Raw genomic sequence first — 21,125 nt, forward strand, 5'->3', positions numbered from 1 at the left:
TACCCAGTTCTGACAATTTGAAAGTGACCACAAATATCTATGACAAATGCTAATTCATGAACTTGCTGAGGATAAATCTGAATCTTTCCTATGCTGATGTAGGGAGCAGTAAGTCAACTGGCAAATAAATGAGTTTAACCAAATACCCATACCACAAACTTTACAAACCTCTGCCATCCAATATAATGTTAACTGTATATTTGGGGATTTTGAACAGACATAAGTGATAGCCCTTGTAAACATCAAGGGTCCTCCTATTTCCTAAAACATAATAGATACTAGTTCAGAGTTTATATCTCATCCTTTTTGGGGGCATGAAGCAAAGGACTGGTCTAACAATAACCAAAATATTGAAAATAAATCTATGAGTTATGTTGAAGAGGGTGAAAATATCTGACCTATTTTAAGTCTCAGTCTTGTAAATGACTACTGCTCCCAGGACAACCTCAGAAAAAGCCTGAGCTTCACACAGAATTGCCTCAGTTCAGATGAGCCAGCATTTAGTCAAGGAAAGGCCTAGGGCTTATGTAAAACTGAATTACAGTATCAAGAGACATGAATCCACTTACTTTTTCCTCTACTTGTATTGCTTGTTTCAAAATATTTATTCCCATGGTGTTGAAGTTATTTCTCTAAGTTTAACAGATTTCAAACATTTTTAGCAGCTAAATCTCAATATTTAAAACACATAAAAGAAATAAGTCCTGAGATAGTTTAACATTTTACTTTGCATGGAAAATTGCAGAGCTCTTAGTTATTTCAATGAGACTGCAGTTGTTCACTGGAGTTACAGTTCAAAATATATACTAGATTAAAAAAAAATTTTTAATTTTAAAAAGAGAATGCCCCTGAAAAAGCGGACACTGCCAACTGTGTCACTATTCTTTGGCAAGAAGGAAGCTATTAACTCCTAAATGCATTATCAAGATGCCTCCTTAAATATATTATCAAGGGATATACAGAAGAAAGCAGAGGCAGGCATTAATATTTGACAGAGTGGCCAGGAAAGGGCTGGATTCATGACCAGCCATGTGCCATCATGAATCCATTAGGTACAGACTGCTCCATGCTGGTTTCAAAGTCATGACCAAATCATCCTGGATCCAGCTGTCTGCTATTCCCCTAAGAAATGGAGACTTGTCATTCACTAAGAAGTTGTTAACCAAACACCTTTCCTGTGCTCACTATATACCAGCTTACCACAGAAGCAATATAAAGCAGAATGTCTAAAACAAATATTTGAGACATTTCCCTTCAAGAAAAAGACAACTAAAAATAAAATAAAGGAAAATTTCTTCTTTACCCATCTCCCACATGATTCTCATACCAGTACATGACTTTTATATATTAAGGTCACTTTTCATACTTACTCTGAAAAAGAACTTTTATATTGGTTGTTTGCTTTATAAGGAAAATTCAACCAATATGGCAAAACTGCACAAAATGTGTAATAAAAGCATAATGGTAAATTCAGTCAACATTTGTTGAAAGTCAAATAATAAAATATTATTACCCTATACATCTACTGAACATTCTTCTCCTAGGGAAATATATAATTCCTCTTTATTGTACTAGCAAATATTTCAGTATGGGTTTTTACTTAGTATACCAAAATCTGATGTCTGAATATAGACTTAAAAATGAAATCAATAACCTAATAACATAAAAGTCTCCCCCTCGAACTAATAAGAAATATTGTTGGCATGTAGGTTCTTCTTAGGATAACACTGAGGTTTTCTTCAAATACTCCTTTGTAGGAATTCAAGCTCATCTCACTTTTGCAACTATGCAAATACAAAGGGGCACACATATCTGAGAAAAGCTAAGCACTTTTTTCAGAAAGGAAGATACCATACACTTAACCTTCCAGAAGAGTCTTTAAAGCTAGGCTACAATGCAGCAATAAAATAAAAACCTAAAATCTTACAGAGTAAAAAAAAAAAAAAAAAAAAAAAAAAAAAAAAAATCACATTTTAAAAGATGACAAAATACATGAAATAATCATACACTTAGGCCAATTTTTTGACCAATTTATTTTCCAATTTGCAATAATGATTCATACAGAAATACAACTAGATATATTTCCTAAGTATACGAGTATTATTTTTCAAGGTCATATAAATTATATTTCCTCGGCAAAAGTCACCCAAAGAATTTCCAGCTCACCCAAAGAATTTCCAAAAAGGCTGACTTTTTCTCCCTTTATGAGCTATTTTCACTCATCATTCTAGAACTCGAGTCTACCATAACATTATCAGAAGTATAGAAAATTGATCACCAATTGAGTACCAACTCTCAATTCAATTGCAAGAATGGGGCCAAAAGCAATATTCTTCCAATTTAAGTAAACCAAGCCCTACTGTATTAATTATACTTGCAATATGCTACTGTTATTCTAAGAAACAAAACAAAACAAACAAACAAACAAAACAGTGAATCTAGGTTTAAAAGTTGGGTTTTTTGTTTTGTTTTGTTTTGTTTTAATGGCACTATATATTGCTATGAAAGATTTAAGGCAAGTTTCTGATATCCAGGCCATATTCAACTAATGATCAAATCTATGTGTTCATAGCCATTTAATCAATGGACCCATATCAATGCAAAACTGTGCTTTATGTGTTTCAAAGGTTACTACTCAGACATTTCTTCTACTGTAAGGCCATTTACTAAATTCTAATAATAATAGAAATTATATTTACCATCCTTTAAATACTTTACCAGGATGTCTACACTGCACTAAGTGTTTAACATGTCTGATTTCACTTCATCCTCACAACAGCCTTAAGGCACAGAAGAGTAGAAGGAAGTATCACTGTCTGGGTCTGAATCCTGCTTCCCCTAGTTCCTGGCTGTGGATCTTCATCCCTCCTTTTACAAATGAGGCAACTGTGACTCAGATAAAAAGAGGCAGAGCCAGGTCATCCAAGAACAAATTATTACTGGGACCAAAAACAATGGAATATAAAGTTTTCAATGTGATAAGGGGACAGGCGGGGCAGCGGGGGACGGGAGGAGAGTCAGTAAAGGACAACTATAACTAAACATCCTAGAAAAATGTAAAAGCTAAGCAAAATGGTTGTGTTTGTCCCAAACACGTCCCTTTGCTACTCCACTCCTAACCAGATTCCATCCCTAGGTTCAACATCAAGAATTGCAAAGTTCAATACTGGCAAATACACAATAGAGCCAGCCTTGCCTCCAGTTCTCAGAGTTAGGTGAAGACGTCAAGCAAATGAATCAAATGTATATTAGTTTGAGGAGAAAGCCCAGCCAAATGAGTGTTTAACTACTTCTTTTGAGATTTCCCTAGGAAGAGTCTCATATGAATGAATGGTTGCCTGTACTGTAGATAGTACCGACCAAGATCAAAAAAAAAAAAAAAAAAAAGGCTTAGAAATGTGGAAAACACCATTAGAAAAACCTGTGCCGGAGAGGACAAGATGGCGGAGGAGTAGGGGGACACGCTCGCCCTCTCCCACAAACACAACAAAAAAAGCACATCTACAGAAGAAATGACTCGCACAGAACAACAACCAATCGCTGGCAGAGGAACCTAAACTCCAATAACGGCAAGAAGTTCATGACATTATTGGGCAGAACGGGAGAAAAGAGGAGAGTGAGAGAAGGTGAATCCGAGCGGGACGGGCGCTCCCGAAAGGGAACTGCGGAGGAGAAAGGGATCCCGCACCCTGGAAAGTCTCCTACCGGGGGAAAGATCAAACGAACCGGAGGAATCTCCAGATGCAGAGAAGAGTGTAGCAGTAAGTCGGAGTACGGAAAAACGATCAAGAACCCAACGGACCATCTGAACTACGGGCACAGTCACCAAAAATTGAGACGCCTGGGTGGGGGCTGGGCACCGAATCCTCGGCTCCAGAGGTTAGTCCCCGGGAAAGGGCCGGGGGACGCCTGGGTGGGGGCTGGGCACCGAGACCTCAGCTCTGAAGGTTGGTCCCCGAGAGGGGGCCGGGGGACGCCTGGGTTGGGGCTGGGCACCGAGACCTCGCCTCCGAAGGTTAGTCCCCAAGAAAGGGCCGGGGGACGCCTGGGGGGGGGGGGCTGGGCACCGAGACCTCGGCTCCAGAGATTAGTCCCCGGGCTAGGGGGGCGGGGAAGAGCGGAAACTGCTTGGGAGGTCTCTAAACCATTTGACGGGGCAGAGACTGCCTGGGAGACTAGAAAACAAAGCTGTCGCAGAGGAAGGGAGCAATACTCTAGGGGCGGGGAAGTGGAAAGCCGCCTCAGAGGGAACCTGGGAGAAGAGCCTGGTCTGCGCCCGTGCTGGGGAGGGGAGAGAAGAAGGGGTGGGTCCCCATAGAATACCCCCCACGCCACAGCAAGCTTACAGGCCCGCTAGCTAGCAGAAAGCTGTGCTTCCCAGTGCATTCCCTCCCCCCACCCCCGCCACCCCCTACGCTCTCACCGAACCTGGGGCTGCCTGCCATCCAGGAGGGCTGGCCTCAACAACTGCCTGAAGCCTACCACCGCAGGGGCTCTCCCTGCACAGGCCTGCTTGCCCTTTGGAGGGGCTACACTTCCACAGAGCAGCACCAAACACCACCAGCCCCCTAGAAAAGGCCTGCAGCCCAGAAAAGCTAGAACAAGCCTAGCCAGGCCGTGAATAGATCGACCTAATTCTCCGACGGTTTTTCTGAGACGGGCTCCCCCGGGGAGGAGCCTCTTGAGTCTCCAAGGGCCTTGCTACACGCCCAAGACCCCAGGGGGTGCTAAGACCTAGTGGACCAGCTGCATAGGACTGCCAGCTCCAGGCAAGACCCCCTGCAGCCCAGAAAAGCTGCAACAAGCCTGGCCGAATTGGGAAAAGATCTCAGACGGTCTTTCTGAGTCGGGCTGTCCTGGGGAGGAGCCTCTTGAGTCTCCAAGGGCCCTGCTACCCGCCCAAGACCCCAAGGGGTGCTGAGACCTAGTGGACCAGCTGCATAGAACTGCCAGCTCCAGGCAGGACCCCCTGCAGCCCAGAAAAGCTGCAACAAGCCTGGCCGAATCGGGAAAAGATCTCAGACGGTCTTTCTGAGTCGGGCTGCCCTGGGGAGGAGCCTCTAGAGCCTCCAAGGGCCCTGCTACCCGCCCAAGACCCCAGGGGGTGCTGAGACCTAGTGGACCAGCTGCATAGGACTGCCAGCTCCAGGCAGGACCCCCTGCAGCCCAGAAAAGCTGCAACAAGCCTGGCCGAATCCGGAAAAGATCTCAAACGGTCTTTCTGAATCGGGCTGCCCTGGGGAGGAGCCTCTTGAGCCTCCAAGGGCCCTGCTACCCGCCCAAGACCCCAAGGGGTGCTGAGACCTAGTGGACCAGCTGCATAGGACTGCCAGCTCCAGGCAGGACCCCCTGCAGCCCAGAAAAGCTGCAACAAGCCTGGCCGACTTGGGAAAAGATCTCAGACGGTCTTTCTGAGTCGGGCTGTCCTGGGGAGGAGCCTCTTGAGCCTCCAAGGGCCCTGCTACCCGCCCAAGACCCCAGGGGGTGCTGAGACCTAGTGGACCAGCTGCATAGGACTGCCAGCTCCAGGCAGGACCCCCTGCAGCCCAGAAAAGCTGCAACAAGCCTGGCCGACTTGGGAAAAGATCTCAGACGGTCTTTCTGAGTCGGGCTGTTCTGGGGAGGAGCCTCTTGAGTCTCCAAAGGCCCTGCTACCCGCCCAAGACCCCAAGGGGTGCTGAGACCTAGTGGACCAGCTGCATAGGACTGCCAGCTCCAGGCAGGACCCCCTGCAGCCCAGAAAAGCTGCAACAAGCCTGGCCGAATCGGGAAAAGATCTCAGACGGTCTTTCTGAGTCGGGCTGCCCTGGGGAGGAACCTCTTGAGCCTCCAAGGGCCCTGCTACCCGCCCAAGACCCCAGGGGGTGCTGAGAACCAAGTGAAATCTGCTACCATCGTGGGGTGGACCTCCCAGTCCTGTCTGCCCTCAGGAAGTCCTCCTTTGCTTCAAAGAAACACTGTTAGTCCCATCAACACTCCAGAAAAGCCACACTGCCTCAAAAAAAGATTGACCAACAACGACAGCCCTCAGGAAATATTCCAGGGCAGTGACAAGGCAAACACTACCCGATAACGGAGAGTACAACTCCCTCAGGAGAAAGAAGACAACAAGCAAGATGAAGAAGCTGAGAAACCACCCCCAGTCAAACCAACAGGAGAACTCACCTAAAACAGTCAACAATGAAACTGATCTCTGCAGTCTGACAGACCTGGAGTTCAAAAGAGAAATAGTGAAAATACTGAAGGAATTAAGAGAAGATATGAACAGCAATGCAGATACCCTCAGAAAGGAGCTAGAAAATATAAGGAGGAGCCAAGAAAAACTAGAACATTCATTTGCAGAGATGCAAACTGAACTAGGGGCAGTAAAAACCAGAATGAATAATGCAGAAGAACGAATCAGTGATATGGAAGATAGAATAATGGAAATCACTCAATCTGGTCAACAGACAGAAAACCGAATCAAAAAACTGGAAAGCAATATAAGAGACCTATGGGATAATATAAAACGGGCCAATCTACGCATAATAGGAATTCCAGAAGGAGTAGAAAAAGATAAGGGGATGGAAAATATATTTGAAGAAATTATCGCTGGAAACTTCCCAAATCTAAAGGATACTGGATTCAAGATACAAGAAGCACAGAGGGCCCCAAACAAACTGAACCCAAACAGACCCACACCAAGACACGTCAAAATAAAAATGGCAAAAGTTAGTGATAAAGAGAGGATCCTAAAGGCAGCAAGAGAAAAACAGAATGTTACCTACAAGGGAACCCCCATAAGAATATCAGCTGATTTCTCTACAGAAACACTACAGGCCAGGAGGGAATGGCAAGAGATATTTAAAGTGCTCAAAGGAAAAAATATGCAACCTAGAATACTTTATCCAGCAAGAATATCATTTAAAATAGAAGGGGAAATAAAAATTTTTCCCAACAAACAAAAACTTAAAGAATACAGCAACACAAAACCCAGGTTAAAGGAAATATTGAAAGGGCTTCTCTAAACCAAAAAGAAAGGAAGGAAAGGGAAGAAAAAAGAAAAGAAAAAAAAAAAAAAGAAAAAAAAAAAAAAAAGAAGAAGAAGAAGAAGAGGAAGAACTAGGACTGAGGAAGATACAATCAGAGAGCAGTCACTCAAATAAGCCAGCATACAGATTTAATCATGAACATGCTTCAAACAAAATAAAATTAAAAAGAAAAAAATAAAAGAGTCATCAAAACCATAAAATGTGGGCAAGGGATGTTAGGAGGTAAATAATCCTTTTTGTTTGTATGTATGTCTCTCTTCTTAATTTTAATATAATAATGAAGTGTTTGAACTTACAGGACCATCAGGCTAAAACACACAATTATGGGAAGGGGTTAGCATACTTAAAAAACAGGGCAACCACAAGCCAAAACCAAATATTGCATTTGCAAAAAATGAAAAAAAAAAAATACACTCAAGCAGATAATAACAGGAGACCATCCAACCAAAAAAAAAAAGAAGAATGGAGAACCATAGAATCAACTGGAACACGAGGATCAAATGGCAATAAATAATCATCTATCAATTATCACCTTAAATGTCAATGGACTGAATGCCCCAATCAAAAGACACAGAATGGCTGAGTGGATAAAACGGCAAAAACCTTCAATATGCTGCCTACAAGAAACTCACCTTAGGACAAAAGATACATATAGATTGAAAGTGAAAGGCTGGGGAAAAGTATTTCATGCCAATAGACATGACAGAAAAGCAGGAGTTGCAACGCTCATATCAGACAAAATAGACTTTAAAACAAAAGACATAAAGAAAGACAAAGAAGGACACTATTTAATGATTAAGGGATCCATCCAAGGAGAGGATGTTACTATCATCAACATATATGCCCCAAACATAGGAGCACCCAGATACATACAACAAATATTAACAGACATAAAGGGAGATATTGATGAGAATACAATCATAGTAGGAGACCTAAATACCCCCCTCACATCAATGGACAGATCCTCTAGACAGAAAACCAATAAAGCAACAGAGATCCTAAAGGAAACAATAGAAAAGTTAGACTTAATTGATATCTTCAGGACACTACATCCAAAAAAATCAGAATACACATTCTTCTCAAATGCTCATGGAACATTCTCAAGAATCGACCACATATTGGGACATAAAGCGAATCTCAATAAATTTAGGAGCATAGAAATTATCTCAAGTATCTTCTCTGACCACAATGCCATGAAATTAGAAATCAACCATGGGAAAAGCAAAGAGAAAAAACCTACTCCATGGAGACTAAACAACATGCTACTAAAAAACCAATGGGTCAATGAGGAAATCAAGAAGGAAATTAAAAACTATCTTGAAACAAATGATAATGAAGACACAACCTCTCAAAATCTATGGGATGCTGCGAAAGCAGTGCTCAGAGGGAAATTTATAGCAATCCAGGACTTTCTCAAAAAAGAAGAAAGATCCCAAATTGACAACTTAACCCTCCACCTAAATGAATTAGAAAAAGAAGAACAAAGAAGTCCTAAAGTCAGCAGAAGGAAGGAAATTGTAAAGATCAAAGAAGAAATCAATAAAATAGAGACTCAAAAAACAATAGAGAAAATTAATAAAACCAAGAGCTGGTTCTTTGAAAAGGTGAACAAAATTGATAAACCCCTGGCCAGACTCACTAAAAAGAGGAGAGAAAGAAACCAAATCACCAAAATTATAAATGAAAAAGGAGAAATCACAACGGATACAGCAGAAATACAAAAAACCATAAGAGAATACTATGAACAACTATATGGCAATAAGTTTGACAATCTGGAAGAAATGGACAATTTTCTAGAATCTTACAGCCTACCAAAACTGAATCAAGCAGAAACAGACCAACTGAACAGACCAATCACTAGAAATGAAATTGAAGAGGTCATAAAATCACTCCCTACAAATAAAAGCCCAGGACCAGATGGCTTCACAGGTGAATTCTATCAAACATATAAAGAGGAATTGGTGCCCATCCTCCTTAAACTCTTTCAAAAGGTTGAAGAAGAAGGAATACTCCCAAAGACATTCTATGAGGCCACCATCACCCTCATTCCAAAACCAGGCAGAGATACCACCAAAAAAGAAAACTATCGCCCAATATCATTGATGAATATAGATGCAAAACTTCTCAACAAAATCTTAGCCAACCGAATCCAACAACATATCAAAAAAATTATACACCATGACCAGGTTGGGTTCATCCCAGGTTCACAAGGATGGTTCAACATACGCAAATCAATCAACATCATACACCACATTAACAAAAAAAAAGTCAAAAATCATATGATCATCTCAATAGATGCAGAAAAAGCATTTGACAAAGTTCAACATCCATTCATGATCAAGACCCTCGCCAAAGTGGGTATAGAGGGAACATTCCTGAATATAATCAAAGCCATTTATGATAAACCCACAGCAAATATAATCCTCAATGGGGAAAAACTGAAAGCCTTCTCACTCAAATCTGGAACAAGACAGGGATGCCCACTCTCACCACTGCTCTTCAACATAGTTTTGGAAGTCTTAGCCACAGCAATTAGACAAACAAAAGAAATCAAAGGCATCCATATAGGAAGAGAAGAGATCAAACTGTCACTGTATGCAGATGACATGATTCTATACCTAGAAAACCCTAAGGACTCAACCCCAAAACTCCTTGAACTGATTAATAAATTCAGCAAAGTGGCAGGATATAAGATTAACATTCAGAAGTCAGTTGCATTTCTGTATACCAGCAATGAAGCATTAGAAAAGGAATACAAAAATACGATACCTTTTAAAATTGTACCTCACGAAATCAAATACCTCGGAATACACCTGACCAAAGAGGTAAAGGACCTATATGCCGAGAACTATAAAACCTTAATCAAAGAAATCAAAGAAGATGTAAAAAAATGGAAAGATATTCCATGTTCCTGGATTGGAAAAATCAATATTGTAAAAATGGCCATACTACCCAAAGCAATCTACAGATTCAATGAAATCCCTATCAAATTACCCATGACATTTTTCACAGAACTAGAACAAACAATCCAAACATTTATATGGAACCACAAAAGACCCAGAATCGCCAAAGCAATCCTGAGAAACAAAAACCAAGCAGGAGGCATAACTCTCCCAGACTTCAAGAAATACTACAAAGCCACAGTCATCAAAACAGTGTGGTACTGGTATCAAAACAGACAGACAGACCAATGGAACAGAATAGAGAATCTGGAAATTAACCCTGACACCGATGGTCAATTAATCTTTGACAAGGGAGGCAAGAACATCAAATGGGAAAAGGAAAGTCTATTCAGCAAGCATTGCTGGGAAACCTGGACAGCTGTATGCAAAGCAATGAAACTAGAACACACCCTAACACCATGCACAAAAATAAACTCCAAATGGCTGAAAGACTTAAATATACGACAGGACACCATCAAACTCCTAGAAGAAAACATAGGCAAAACACTCTCTGACATCAACATCAGGTCAGTCTCCCAAAGCAATAGAAATTAGAGCAAAAATAAACCCATGGGACCTCATCAAACTGAAAAGCTTTTGCACAGCAAAGGAAACCCAAAAGAAAACAAAAAGACAACTTTCAGAATGGGAGAAAATAGTTTCAAATGATGCAACTGACAAGGGCTTAATCTCTAGAATATACAAGCAACTTATACAACTCAACAGCAAAAAAACCAATCAATCAATGGAAAAATGGGCAAAAGACCTGAATAGACATTTCTCCAAGGAAGATATACAGATGGCCAACAAACACATGAAAAAATGCTCAACATCGCTGATTATAAGAGAAATGCAAATCAAAACTACCATGAGATACCACCTCACACCAGTCAGAATGGCCATCATTAATAAATCCACAATTAACAAGTGCTGGAGGGGCTGTGGAGAAAAGGGAACCCTCCTGCACTGTTGGTGGGAATGTAAACTGGTACAGCCACTATGGAGAACAGTTTGGAGATACCTTAGAAATCTATACATAGAACTTCCATATGACCCTGCAATCCCACTCTTGGGCATCTATCCGGACAAAGCTCTACTTAAAAGAGACACATGCACCCGCATGTTCATTGCAGCACTATTCACAATAGCCAGGACATGGAAACAATCCAAATGTCCATCGACAGAGGATTGGATTCGGAAGATGTGGTATACATACACAATGGAATACTACTCAGCCATAAAAAAGGATGACATCATGCCATTTGCAGCAACATGGATGGAACTAGAGAATCTCATACTGAGTGAAATGAGCCAGAAAGACAAAGACAAATACCATATGACATCACTTATAACTGGAATCTAATATCCAGCACAAATGAACATCTCCTCAGAAAAGAAAATCAATCATGGACTTGGAGAAGAGACTTGTGGTTGCCTGATGGGAGGGGGAGGGAGTGGGAGGGATCGGGAGCTTGGGCTTATCAGTCACAACGTAGAATAGATTTACAAGGAGATCCCGCTGAATAGCATTGAGAACTATGTCTAGATACTCATGTTGCAACAGAAGAAATGGTGGGGGAAAAACTGTAATTGTAATGTATACATGTAAGGATAACCTGACCCCCTTGCTGTACAGTGGGAAAATAAAATTAAAAAAAAAAAAAAAAAAAGAAAAACCTGTGCCAGGACCCTTAGGAGAAAAGATAAAGCAAAGGTAAAGATACTTATTTTCCTAGAGATTTATGAAATCAAGAGTTTGACTCTCAACTCATTAGTATATGTATAAATAGTAACCAGATAACTTGTATGTGGCAAATGAACTCAGGGAAAAACTAAATTGTGACCAAGGGCTTAGTTTACCGGCAAAAGAATTTCTAACCAAGGTATATCTGCTCTAAGAATCCACCTTGACTAACTATATCTGAACTGTGTCTTAGACTCTTTCCTCAGGCTACTAGTTATTCAAAATTAATTACTACATTATCCTTTCTGCTTTCTAAAAATTACCCAAACAATGCCATAAACATAGTGCGCAGACAGTGAATTATTATGGACTAGATGTTAAGAGGTTGAATAAACTGCAAGGACCAGTGAAAATCATGGCTGACTATAGGATGGATTGTTGTTTCACATAAAATGATGGTAGTGGATGACAGCAATGGAAGGAGCGAAAGAAATAGAAAATAACCAATAGGCAAATACCCATAATAACTGTTTCATGCAAGAACCACTGACAGATGCTAAAATCAGTGGGGAAAAGTGTGAAATGAGAAACAGGATATTTGCATCATTCCAAAGGATATCCCCACAAGGCTCTTACTAGACAGGGAACGTTGGTAACTTTACAATGGAGAAACTTGGAAGACACCACCCCTTAACCAAGTGAATAAGGTTAACCTCAGCAGCCATAAGACATATGAAACCAGGTCCTCCTTGATATGCTGCACTAAGAAGGGCACAATATCACCTCTGCGGTATTCTTGCCAAAAATGTTTACCCTTAATGTAATCATGAGAAAACATCAGACACAAAACCTAGGGATGTCTGACAAAATAACTGACCAGTATTCTTTAAAAAGTGCCAAGATCACAAAAACAAAAAACAAGGAGCAGTCATGATGGGAGGAGACTAAAAAGACATGACAACTAATACGACGTGTGATCCTAAAATAGAAAATAGACATTAGTTTAATTTTTGTTTTTTAACTAGCAAATTTATCCTTTTTCTTCTTTTTATGGCCACACCTGTGGCACATGGATGTTCCCCAGCTAGGGGCTGAATCATAGCTGCAGGAGCAGACCTACACTACAGCCAGGGCAACACCAGATTTGAGCCTCATCTGTGACCAACAACATAGCATGTAGCAACACCGCCGCATCCTTAATATACTGAGCAAGGTCAGGGATGGAACTCACATCCTCGCAGATACTATGTCAGGTTCTTAACCCACTGAGCCACAATGGGAACTCCAAAACTATCAAATTTCAAGAGGTCTGTAAATTAATTGACTGTACTGCATGGAAATCAATTTCCTGATTTTGACAAATGTACAGTGGTTATGTAAAACATCTTACATCAACATTAAGGGTGAAGGGTAGATGAGAATTCTAACATTTCTGAAACTTTTCGGTAAATTTAAACTTATTTCAAAATAAGATAGAAATATCTCTATATGTGCATACACTTAGATATATATAAAGAATATATAATCAATAACATCTGTAGTGTTTGGGCAGGAAAATAATAATGTAAAGTATAACCTCATAAGTAATACCTGATTAGGCTGGGGGCTTCTGCCTGAAAGAAAGTCCAGGAAATAGGCTGGGAGATGCGAATCAATGATTGTCTCCTCAGCAAGTACTTAAACGCAGTAAGTCCTATGTTCCTGGGGCCAAAGGGCCCATTAACAGTACAATTGCAGAGCAGAATAGAATGAAGGTGAGTTGGGGAGCTATAAAATATTAGACATCACAAAGTCCTACCCCCTCCATTTTAAACTGGAGGATTCTGGGACTTGAGCGGTTTAGGGGGCTGCCCAAGTTGTAATTTCCGTGAAACAAAGAGGCCATAGAGAAATAAGACTAGCAAATAGAAGCCACAGTGTAAAAGTTAAGCTTGGGAAAAATTAAGCTACATCTTTACCTTTGAACAAATACTAAAATAAAATGCAGCCAGAAGATTAAAGAATTAAGAATAAGAAAGCCATAAAATTCTTAGAGGAAAAATTAGGTGAAAGACATATTTTTCATATCTTGAAACAGGAAAGGACTTTCTCAGCAAAAAAAGTATAAATTTAAAGTTACAAACATAAAAACAGAACATTTAAAATCCCAACTACTGGGAAAATATCTGCAACAAAAATATGATATATAAAGCATCACCATCCTTAACATATGCAGATCAATAAATAACAACAAATCAATAAATAATAAGAGCAAACACTCCACTAGAAAATTAGGCAAAGGACACCAGGCGCATAATGCAAGAAGAAAATTGAATGGTCAATAAATAATTGGGAAAATATACAATGCATTATAGTCAAAAAACATAAATTATGAGATGTCATTCTTGATCCATTAAAGACTAAATGATAACTCTTCAATACTGGCAAAAGTTGCAGAAACATGCTCCCATGCCCTGTTGGTAACTGAATTAATACAATCTTTTTGATAGTAATTTGTCAATACACATCAAAATCCTTCAGGACATAAATATCCTTTGGTTTAAAAGAGCCAGCGGTTGTTAAAGTGTGGCTAATGGACCCCTGGAGTCCCTGAGACCCTCTCAGAGGTCTGCAAGGTCAAAACTATTTTTATAGAAATAGTAAGACATGACTTGCCTTTTCCCCTGTGTGGCGTTTGCACTGATGGTGCAAAAAAAAAAAAAAAAATAAGACAGTGGGCAAAACTGCTAGCTCCTGAGGACAAATCAAAGCTGGGCACAACTGTCCTGAGAATCACACACTTGCAGGAAGAAAAAAAGCCAGTTTCATATAAGAATCTCTTAAGATTCACTTATTAATTGTATTCAATCTCAACATTCTTTCAACATTCTCTGAAACAATTTAAGAAGAAAATACAAATACGTCTACTGCACATTGATGTGTGATGACTGTCTCAAGGGGAAGGACTTGTATGACTGTTTGAGAGCTGAACTAGAAGCTTTTTTCCATGGAAAACCATTTTTACTTGGAGGAGTGATGAACAAAGTATGATTATTCAGATATGGATATCTGGCAGACATTTTCTCAAAAATAAACAACGTGAGCCTGTCACTTCAAGGGAAACAACTGATAGTATTTGTTGCCAACGAAAAAATTTGAGCTTTCAAGGGAAAAATCAAATATTGGAAAACTCTGTATCCATCACCATAAGTGTGACAGCTTCAAATCTTACAGACTTTTCTGATTAACAAATGCGATTTTTTGATGCTGTATAATGAAAGGTGACAACATTTAGAAGATTTGCATAACTCACAGTCAACATTTTGCAAAACGAACAAAAAGCATGATGATAAAAATCATGCATGGGCAAAAGATCCACTCAAACTTCAAAACTGGCCAAAAGTCTATAATATGGTTTCACAATCCGCGTTGCAATTAACTTTTAAGAAATTACCAGGAGTTCCCATCGTGGTGCAGTGGTTAACGAATCCGACTAGGAACCATGAGGTTGCAAGGTTCGATCCCTGGCCTCAGTGGGTTAAGGATCTGGCATTGCCATGAGCTGTGGTGTAGGTTGCAGACATGGCTTGGATCCTGCATTGTGGCTGTGGCGTAAGCCGGCGGCTACAGCTCCAATTGGACCCCTAGCCTGGGAACCTCCATATGCCACAAGAGCGGCCCTAGAAAAGGCAAAAAGACAAAAAAAAAAAAAAAAAAAAAAAAAAAAAGAAATTACCACTTGTTGGGTATCATGCAGTAACAAAAATATCCATAATTACACGAAAAGCCTATTAAATTAACTCTTCCCTTTTCCACTACACCCTTGTCTAAAGCCAGAATTTCTTCACATTCTTTAATCAAAACAGCACATCCCAACAGGCTGAGTGCAAAAGCAGATATGTCTCTCTTCTATTAAGAGGGTATTAAAAAGATTTGCAAAAGTGTAAAACAAGGCTATTTTCCCATTAGTTTTCTGAAATGGTTATTAATCATTAAAATGTTATATTAACAGTAATGAGTTTCTTATTTTTATATGAATTAATATGCATTTTTAAATGCTTATTAATTTATATTTTGGTAAATATCGATATAACCCATACAAACAAGTTTTCTGGGGTCCTCAATATTTTTTTAGAGTGTAAAGAGATCTGGAAAGCAAAAAGTTTGAAAACTGCTGATACAATCATTCAGGATTTCTAGGATCCTAGGGAGTTCCCATCGTGGCTCAGCATTAATGATCCCGACTAGGATCCATGAGGACCCAGGTTCAATCCCTGGCCTTGCTCAGTGGGTTAAGGATCCAGCATTGCTGTGAGTGGTGGTGTAGGCCAGCAGCTACAGCTCTGATTCAACCCCTAGCCTGGGCACCTCTATATGCAGCAGGTGCAGCCCTAAAAAGCACACAAAAAAAAGGATTTCTAGGATTCTAAAGCAGGAATATAAGCAGACTTGATGTTATATATGTACACAAATAATATCAGAAAATTAGAAAAACGAAACTCTTGATGTCCAGGAATAAGGAAGTGGATGGAACATCTAGAATGTGATATTATTAGTTACTTGAAACAAATCGTAAGGAATTTTCAAAGATGAGGAATGCTCACAATATGTTAAGTGAGAAAAGCAAGATCTACAAACTGTATTAGTAGAAAAACTATTGTATTGAAAAAAAGATCAGAAATATTTTTTAAATGATAAATTTTCAGGTCTCTAGGGTTATGAATAATCTTTGTTTTCTTTACTGAGCATGTACTACTTTTAAAATCAGGAAAATAACTTCTTTGTGGAATCTAAAATATAGCACAAATGAACCTATCTACAAAACACAAAGAGACTCATGGATATAGAGAACAGACTTGTGGCTGCCGAGGGGGAGGGGGAGGAAGTGGGATGCACAGAAAGTTTGGCATTAATAGATGTAAACTATTGCATTTAGAATGGATAAGCAATGAGGTCCTATAGCACAGAAAACTATATCCAGCCTCTTGGGATAGACCATGATGGAAGATAATATAAGAAAGGGAATGTATGTATACATATGACTGGGTCACTTTGCTGTACAGCAGAAAATGGCACACTATAAATCAACTATACTTTTAAAAAATTTTTTTAAATCAGGAAAATAAAAAGTTGCAGAAACTTTTAAAAGGATTTCAGTACTTTGATTTTTCTTAGAGTTCAATCTATGTGAATATCGCCCAAAGGTAACTGCTGCTGTTATTATTAATATTAAAACTAACTAAGGCAGCTTACTAGAGAACTCTGAACTGAAAGTCATGAAACCTGTAGTCCAAACACTGTTTGGCCCTTCACTATCTCTAGGATTTTTGACAAGTCACTTAACACCTTTGAGCCACCAGAAATTATCTCTGAGGTCCTTACTGCACCAACTCTCTGGTAAAGTGAACTATCAAATCTAAAGGTTGTTCAAGCCCTTTGCAACAAACATATAAAGTAAAAAGGTGCTAAAATGAAAACTGTGAAGCCAAGGCCCAAATCATACTCTTCATGAATTTCTACCTGTGCTGCTAAATGATCCTTTAATTCCTTCTGCAGATTGTAGTGCAACCTCTCTAAATACAGTTTCTGATAAAAGAAGATTTAGCTATACCCTGAATAGTAATTGGGAGAAGCAAAAAATATTTGGGCAGATCATGAGTAAGAAGAAAAACAACATGTGGAGTCTTTCATAAGTGTACTCCAAAAGTCCTTAATAAAAAGAGTAAGGTGAGGTCACCTGTAACAGAGAAAACAGGGAATTTGCTATGAAAAAGAAAGAAAGAAAAAGAATGAGGAAAGAAGAAACAGGAGATGAAAAGAAAGAGAAATAAAAACACAGTGGTAATATTCATACATAACAAGAGCAGAATTATCTAAACGTATGCCATGTCTTAAAGTTGCCTCGAAAGGCTAAGGCTACTCCCTTAGACAACCAGCCTTCACCCAATCTACAGTTCACTGGAAGAAGTGGCAAAGAAGTATAATGACAGAAAATTAAATTCCAATTTGTCGATTTTGCTCCTTGTAAGCAAGTCTGATAAAAACCTTAAAGATTATAGTGGCGCAGTAGATTAAGAATACGACTGCAGAGGTTTTTCGGTTGCTGTGAATACAAGGATTTGATCCCTGGCCTGGCACAGTAAGTTAAAGGATCTGGTACCACAGCTGTGGTGTAGGTTGTAGCTGTGGCTACAGGAACAATTCTTGGCCCAGAAACTTTCATATGCCTCAAAGCAGCCATTTAAAAAAAAAAAAAATCTTAAAGACTATAAGGGGATAAATTAAATCTGGATAATATTAAAAAGAGATCCCTTCATTTTACCAATTTAGAAAACTGAGTCCTTCAGAAAATTAAGGTCATAAAAGACCTTCAATTCCTGCTTCACTTTGTACTTTACTGATAACCAATTACCTAATAATCTCTTTCTTCAAGAAAACACTTTCATGGTGATGTCTGCTCAAGGGCTACATATCAAGCTCAAGGAAGCTCTCCATTAGGTAAAGGTGCTCAGGGCCACAAAGGAAAATGGCAGAAGCTTGGATCTGATTTTGAAATGGAAGAAAAGTGAATAAACATTCTACATCTCGTCTTTTTTTTTTTTTTTAATTTTAGGGCCACACCTGTGGCATATGTTAGTTCCCCCGCTAGGGGTCAAATCGGAGCTGCAGCTTCCGGCCTATGCTACAGCTGTGTTTGCTACCTACACCACAGCTCACAACAACACTGGATCTTTTAACCCACTGAGCAAGGCCAGGGATCAAACCCACATCCTCATGGATACTAGTTGGGTTCTTAACCCACTGAGCCACAATGGGAACTCCAACATTCTATACTTTTAACACAGCACAAAGACAATAACTTGTTGCCCGAGACTGGTCTCTGTGTAACGTCAGGGCCTCGGTTTGTACACCTTTAAAATGAAATCTACAGCATATAGTTTCTAAAGTTCCTTTTTTAAAAGTTGGATAATCCCTGGGAGTTCTCTTTGTGGCTCAGTGGCTAACAATCCCAACTAGGATCCATGAGAATGCGGGTTCAATCCCTGGCCTCGCTCAGGGGGTTAAGGATCTGGCCTTGCCATTAACAGTAGTGTAGGTGGAAGAAGTGGCTCAGATCCCGAGTTGCTGTGGCTGTGGTGTAGGCTGGCAGCTACAGCTCCCATTCAACCCCTAGCCTGGGAACTTCCATATGCCGCAGATTAGGCCTTAAAAAGGGGGGGGGGGGGGCCCGCAAAAAACAAACAAACAAAAAAAGTTGGATAATCCTAAAATTACTGGGGAAAAAAGCCATTTTGGGGGGGAGTAGTATGAAATACACCTGGAATGTGTATACATATGGCTGTCCAGAAGACCAATCTTGACCCAAGAGCTTAATCCCTAGGGTAACAGCCTCTGGGACAGGCCTGGAACACTTGAGGTAACCTAATTGCAGTAGAGAAACATAGTTGACAATAAGAGGCCTGTGAGGTAACCTAATTGCAGTAGAGAAACATAGTTGACAATAAGAAGCCTGTGCTCCCTTGTTTGTTTCCAGGGGCCAATTGAAAAGTGTCTTCCATTTGAGTCAACAATTCATACTTTCACCTTGAGAGGGCCGTGCCACCTAGCATCCATTCCTAGTACCTGTCAATTAACCACTAGACATTTATGGAGCACATACTATGTGCGCTCATACCTAGCACAAACCCGGTTTTCAATAAACATATGTTATCTAGACTTAACTGCAAGGCCTTGGGAAGCGGCCTGGGATTCATTCATTAAAACTCTCCTGAGAAAGGCAGGCGAAAGAAGAAACGTTTTCACCATCCCTGATCTCCTAACACTTGACACTCGTGTTGCTCCCCACTCATGTGCGACACGTGGTTTCCAAGCACTGGCTGGGCTGCCAGACACAGCTGCTGCAGGCAAAGGGCTGTCTGAGAGGGGCGATGGGCACTTACCTGGGAAACCTCTGCTTCAGCTTCCTCAGGCTCTGCCTGGTAGGCGGCACAGACACTAAGCACTGGGCTATCTCGTCGTACTGGGCTTTGGTCAGTATCATATTGGGCCAGGGACTGGGAAATGGTAGGAAAAATGAAAGAAGCACCCTGGGCTCGAGCAGCCTTGGTGTCGGGATACGAGGCTGGGCACACTGCGGCAAGGCGCCGGGTACTCGACTTCCGGGGCTTGCCCCTAACCCCTCGCACCCGCCCCCCCGGCAGCACACCCTAGCCTTCACCCAGCAGCTCCGCGGCGGGAGGCGGGCTGTAGAACAACTGCCCGTCTTTGGCTTTCTGAGCAGCCGCAGTGGGCCCGGCTGAAGGCACGGGCCGCCATGTCAGTTAAGGGCAAGCCAACCAGGAAGTAACAGCCGCAGGCAGAGGTAGCGCCTAATTCTCTAAGGGCCGGTCCCTGAGCGGTGCTCACCTGGGATTAACCTGGGATTCTCGTGGAGCTCACACCTTCCCTGTTGCCAGAAGGCAGGGAGCCCTGGCTCATCGACCGGATAGCAGGGCACACACGTACCCGCGATTCTTAAGCCTGAGCCCGGGAAAGCCACAGCCAGGGCGCGCGATTTGAACACGCTTCCAAACGCGCCGTTTTCCTGCAGCACCAATCGGAGGCTGGCTTTATAAAGATTTACGCCTTCTCTCTGGTAAAGTCTCTGCGCTCTGCGAGTCCGAGCGGAGGAACTGTAAAACCCAAACCCCTTTAGGATCGCTGGATACAGACCGCCTGGCTTGCATTGAGGGGAGTTCGACTACTTCTGCAGACAGTAATGGCCACTTTGGCAAACAGACTAGAAAACAAAACTCACATCATCAGACTGCCCGCGGCAAAGAATATCACCCTCACTCCTCAAGGTTAGGTGCTCAAGTAAATCATTTCTTACTCTTCTTTGAATCCCTAGCTCTCAGAAAATAGTAGGCGTTCAATAAATGTTTGGAGAAAAAAGTCAGTGGACGAATTAATCTGTTTCTGTACCTGCTGTGAGCGGATCGCACATCCCCCGAGGCCATTGATTAGGATATCAGACCCTCCCCTAATCCTTTCAAAAACTTTTTGGTTCTCAGAAGCCCACGTGTTGTATTTCTTTTCAAGTTTTAACATTTTGAGCAATGAAGGGAAAAAAGCGTTTAGATTTTAAAGAATGTGTAAATGGTTAATTTTTTTTTTTTTTAAGTATGTAATAAGGCCTGGGTTGGAAGTTTAACTTAGACATGCCTCCTTGGATAAATTTCTTAATCCATCGAAGCCTCAGTTCCTTTGTCTGTAAAGTTGATTTTTAATTCATGGGGTTATTTATAAGATTAAATAGAATAGTACAAGGAATAGATTCCTTAGCTTAGTATCCAGCAGATAGTTTATGGAAGATAAATAACCTGTGTAAGACTACTTAATAGTGATAGGTCATGGCATTTATCAGGTGTCATTTGTTCCCTACACATTCACTCCTTTGATCCATATAATTTCCTATGAGGCAGGTACTATTGCTATTATCCTTCTCTT

The 21,125-nt window shown here is 40.8% G+C and overlaps 1 protein-coding gene and 1 long non-coding RNA gene across 6 annotated transcripts in view; one reads left to right on the forward strand and one right to left on the reverse strand.

The window, feature by feature from the left end:
* C1H15orf41 (chromosome 1 C15orf41 homolog) overlaps positions 1 to 20,575 on the reverse strand; it is a 237,799-nt gene extending 217,224 nt beyond the window's left edge. For 2 of the 5 annotated variants that reach the window (XM_021098122.1, XM_021098114.1), the window contains exon 1: positions 20,043 to 20,575. Coding sequence is in view for 3 of the 5 variants with exons in the window: in XM_021098111.1 (XP_020953770.1) it covers positions 19,577 to 19,677 (101 nt within the window). In the remaining 2 variants the exon portion in view is untranslated. Of the gene's footprint in view, positions 1 to 19,576; positions 19,893 to 20,042 lie in introns of those variants that run through there. The other 3 variants (XM_021098111.1, XM_021098104.1, XM_003121624.4) reach the window with 3 other exon arrangements.
* The window catches only part of LOC110261472, a 55,421-nt gene that overhangs the window by 16,326 nt on the left and 17,970 nt on the right, over positions 1 to 21,125 (forward strand). The gene's annotated exons all lie outside the window — the stretch shown is intronic.

The sequence above is a fragment of the Sus scrofa genome, chromosome 1 (assembly GCF_000003025.6).
Source record: "Sus scrofa isolate TJ Tabasco breed Duroc chromosome 1, Sscrofa11.1, whole genome shotgun sequence".
Classification (NCBI taxonomy): domain Eukaryota; kingdom Metazoa; phylum Chordata; class Mammalia; order Artiodactyla; family Suidae; genus Sus; species Sus scrofa.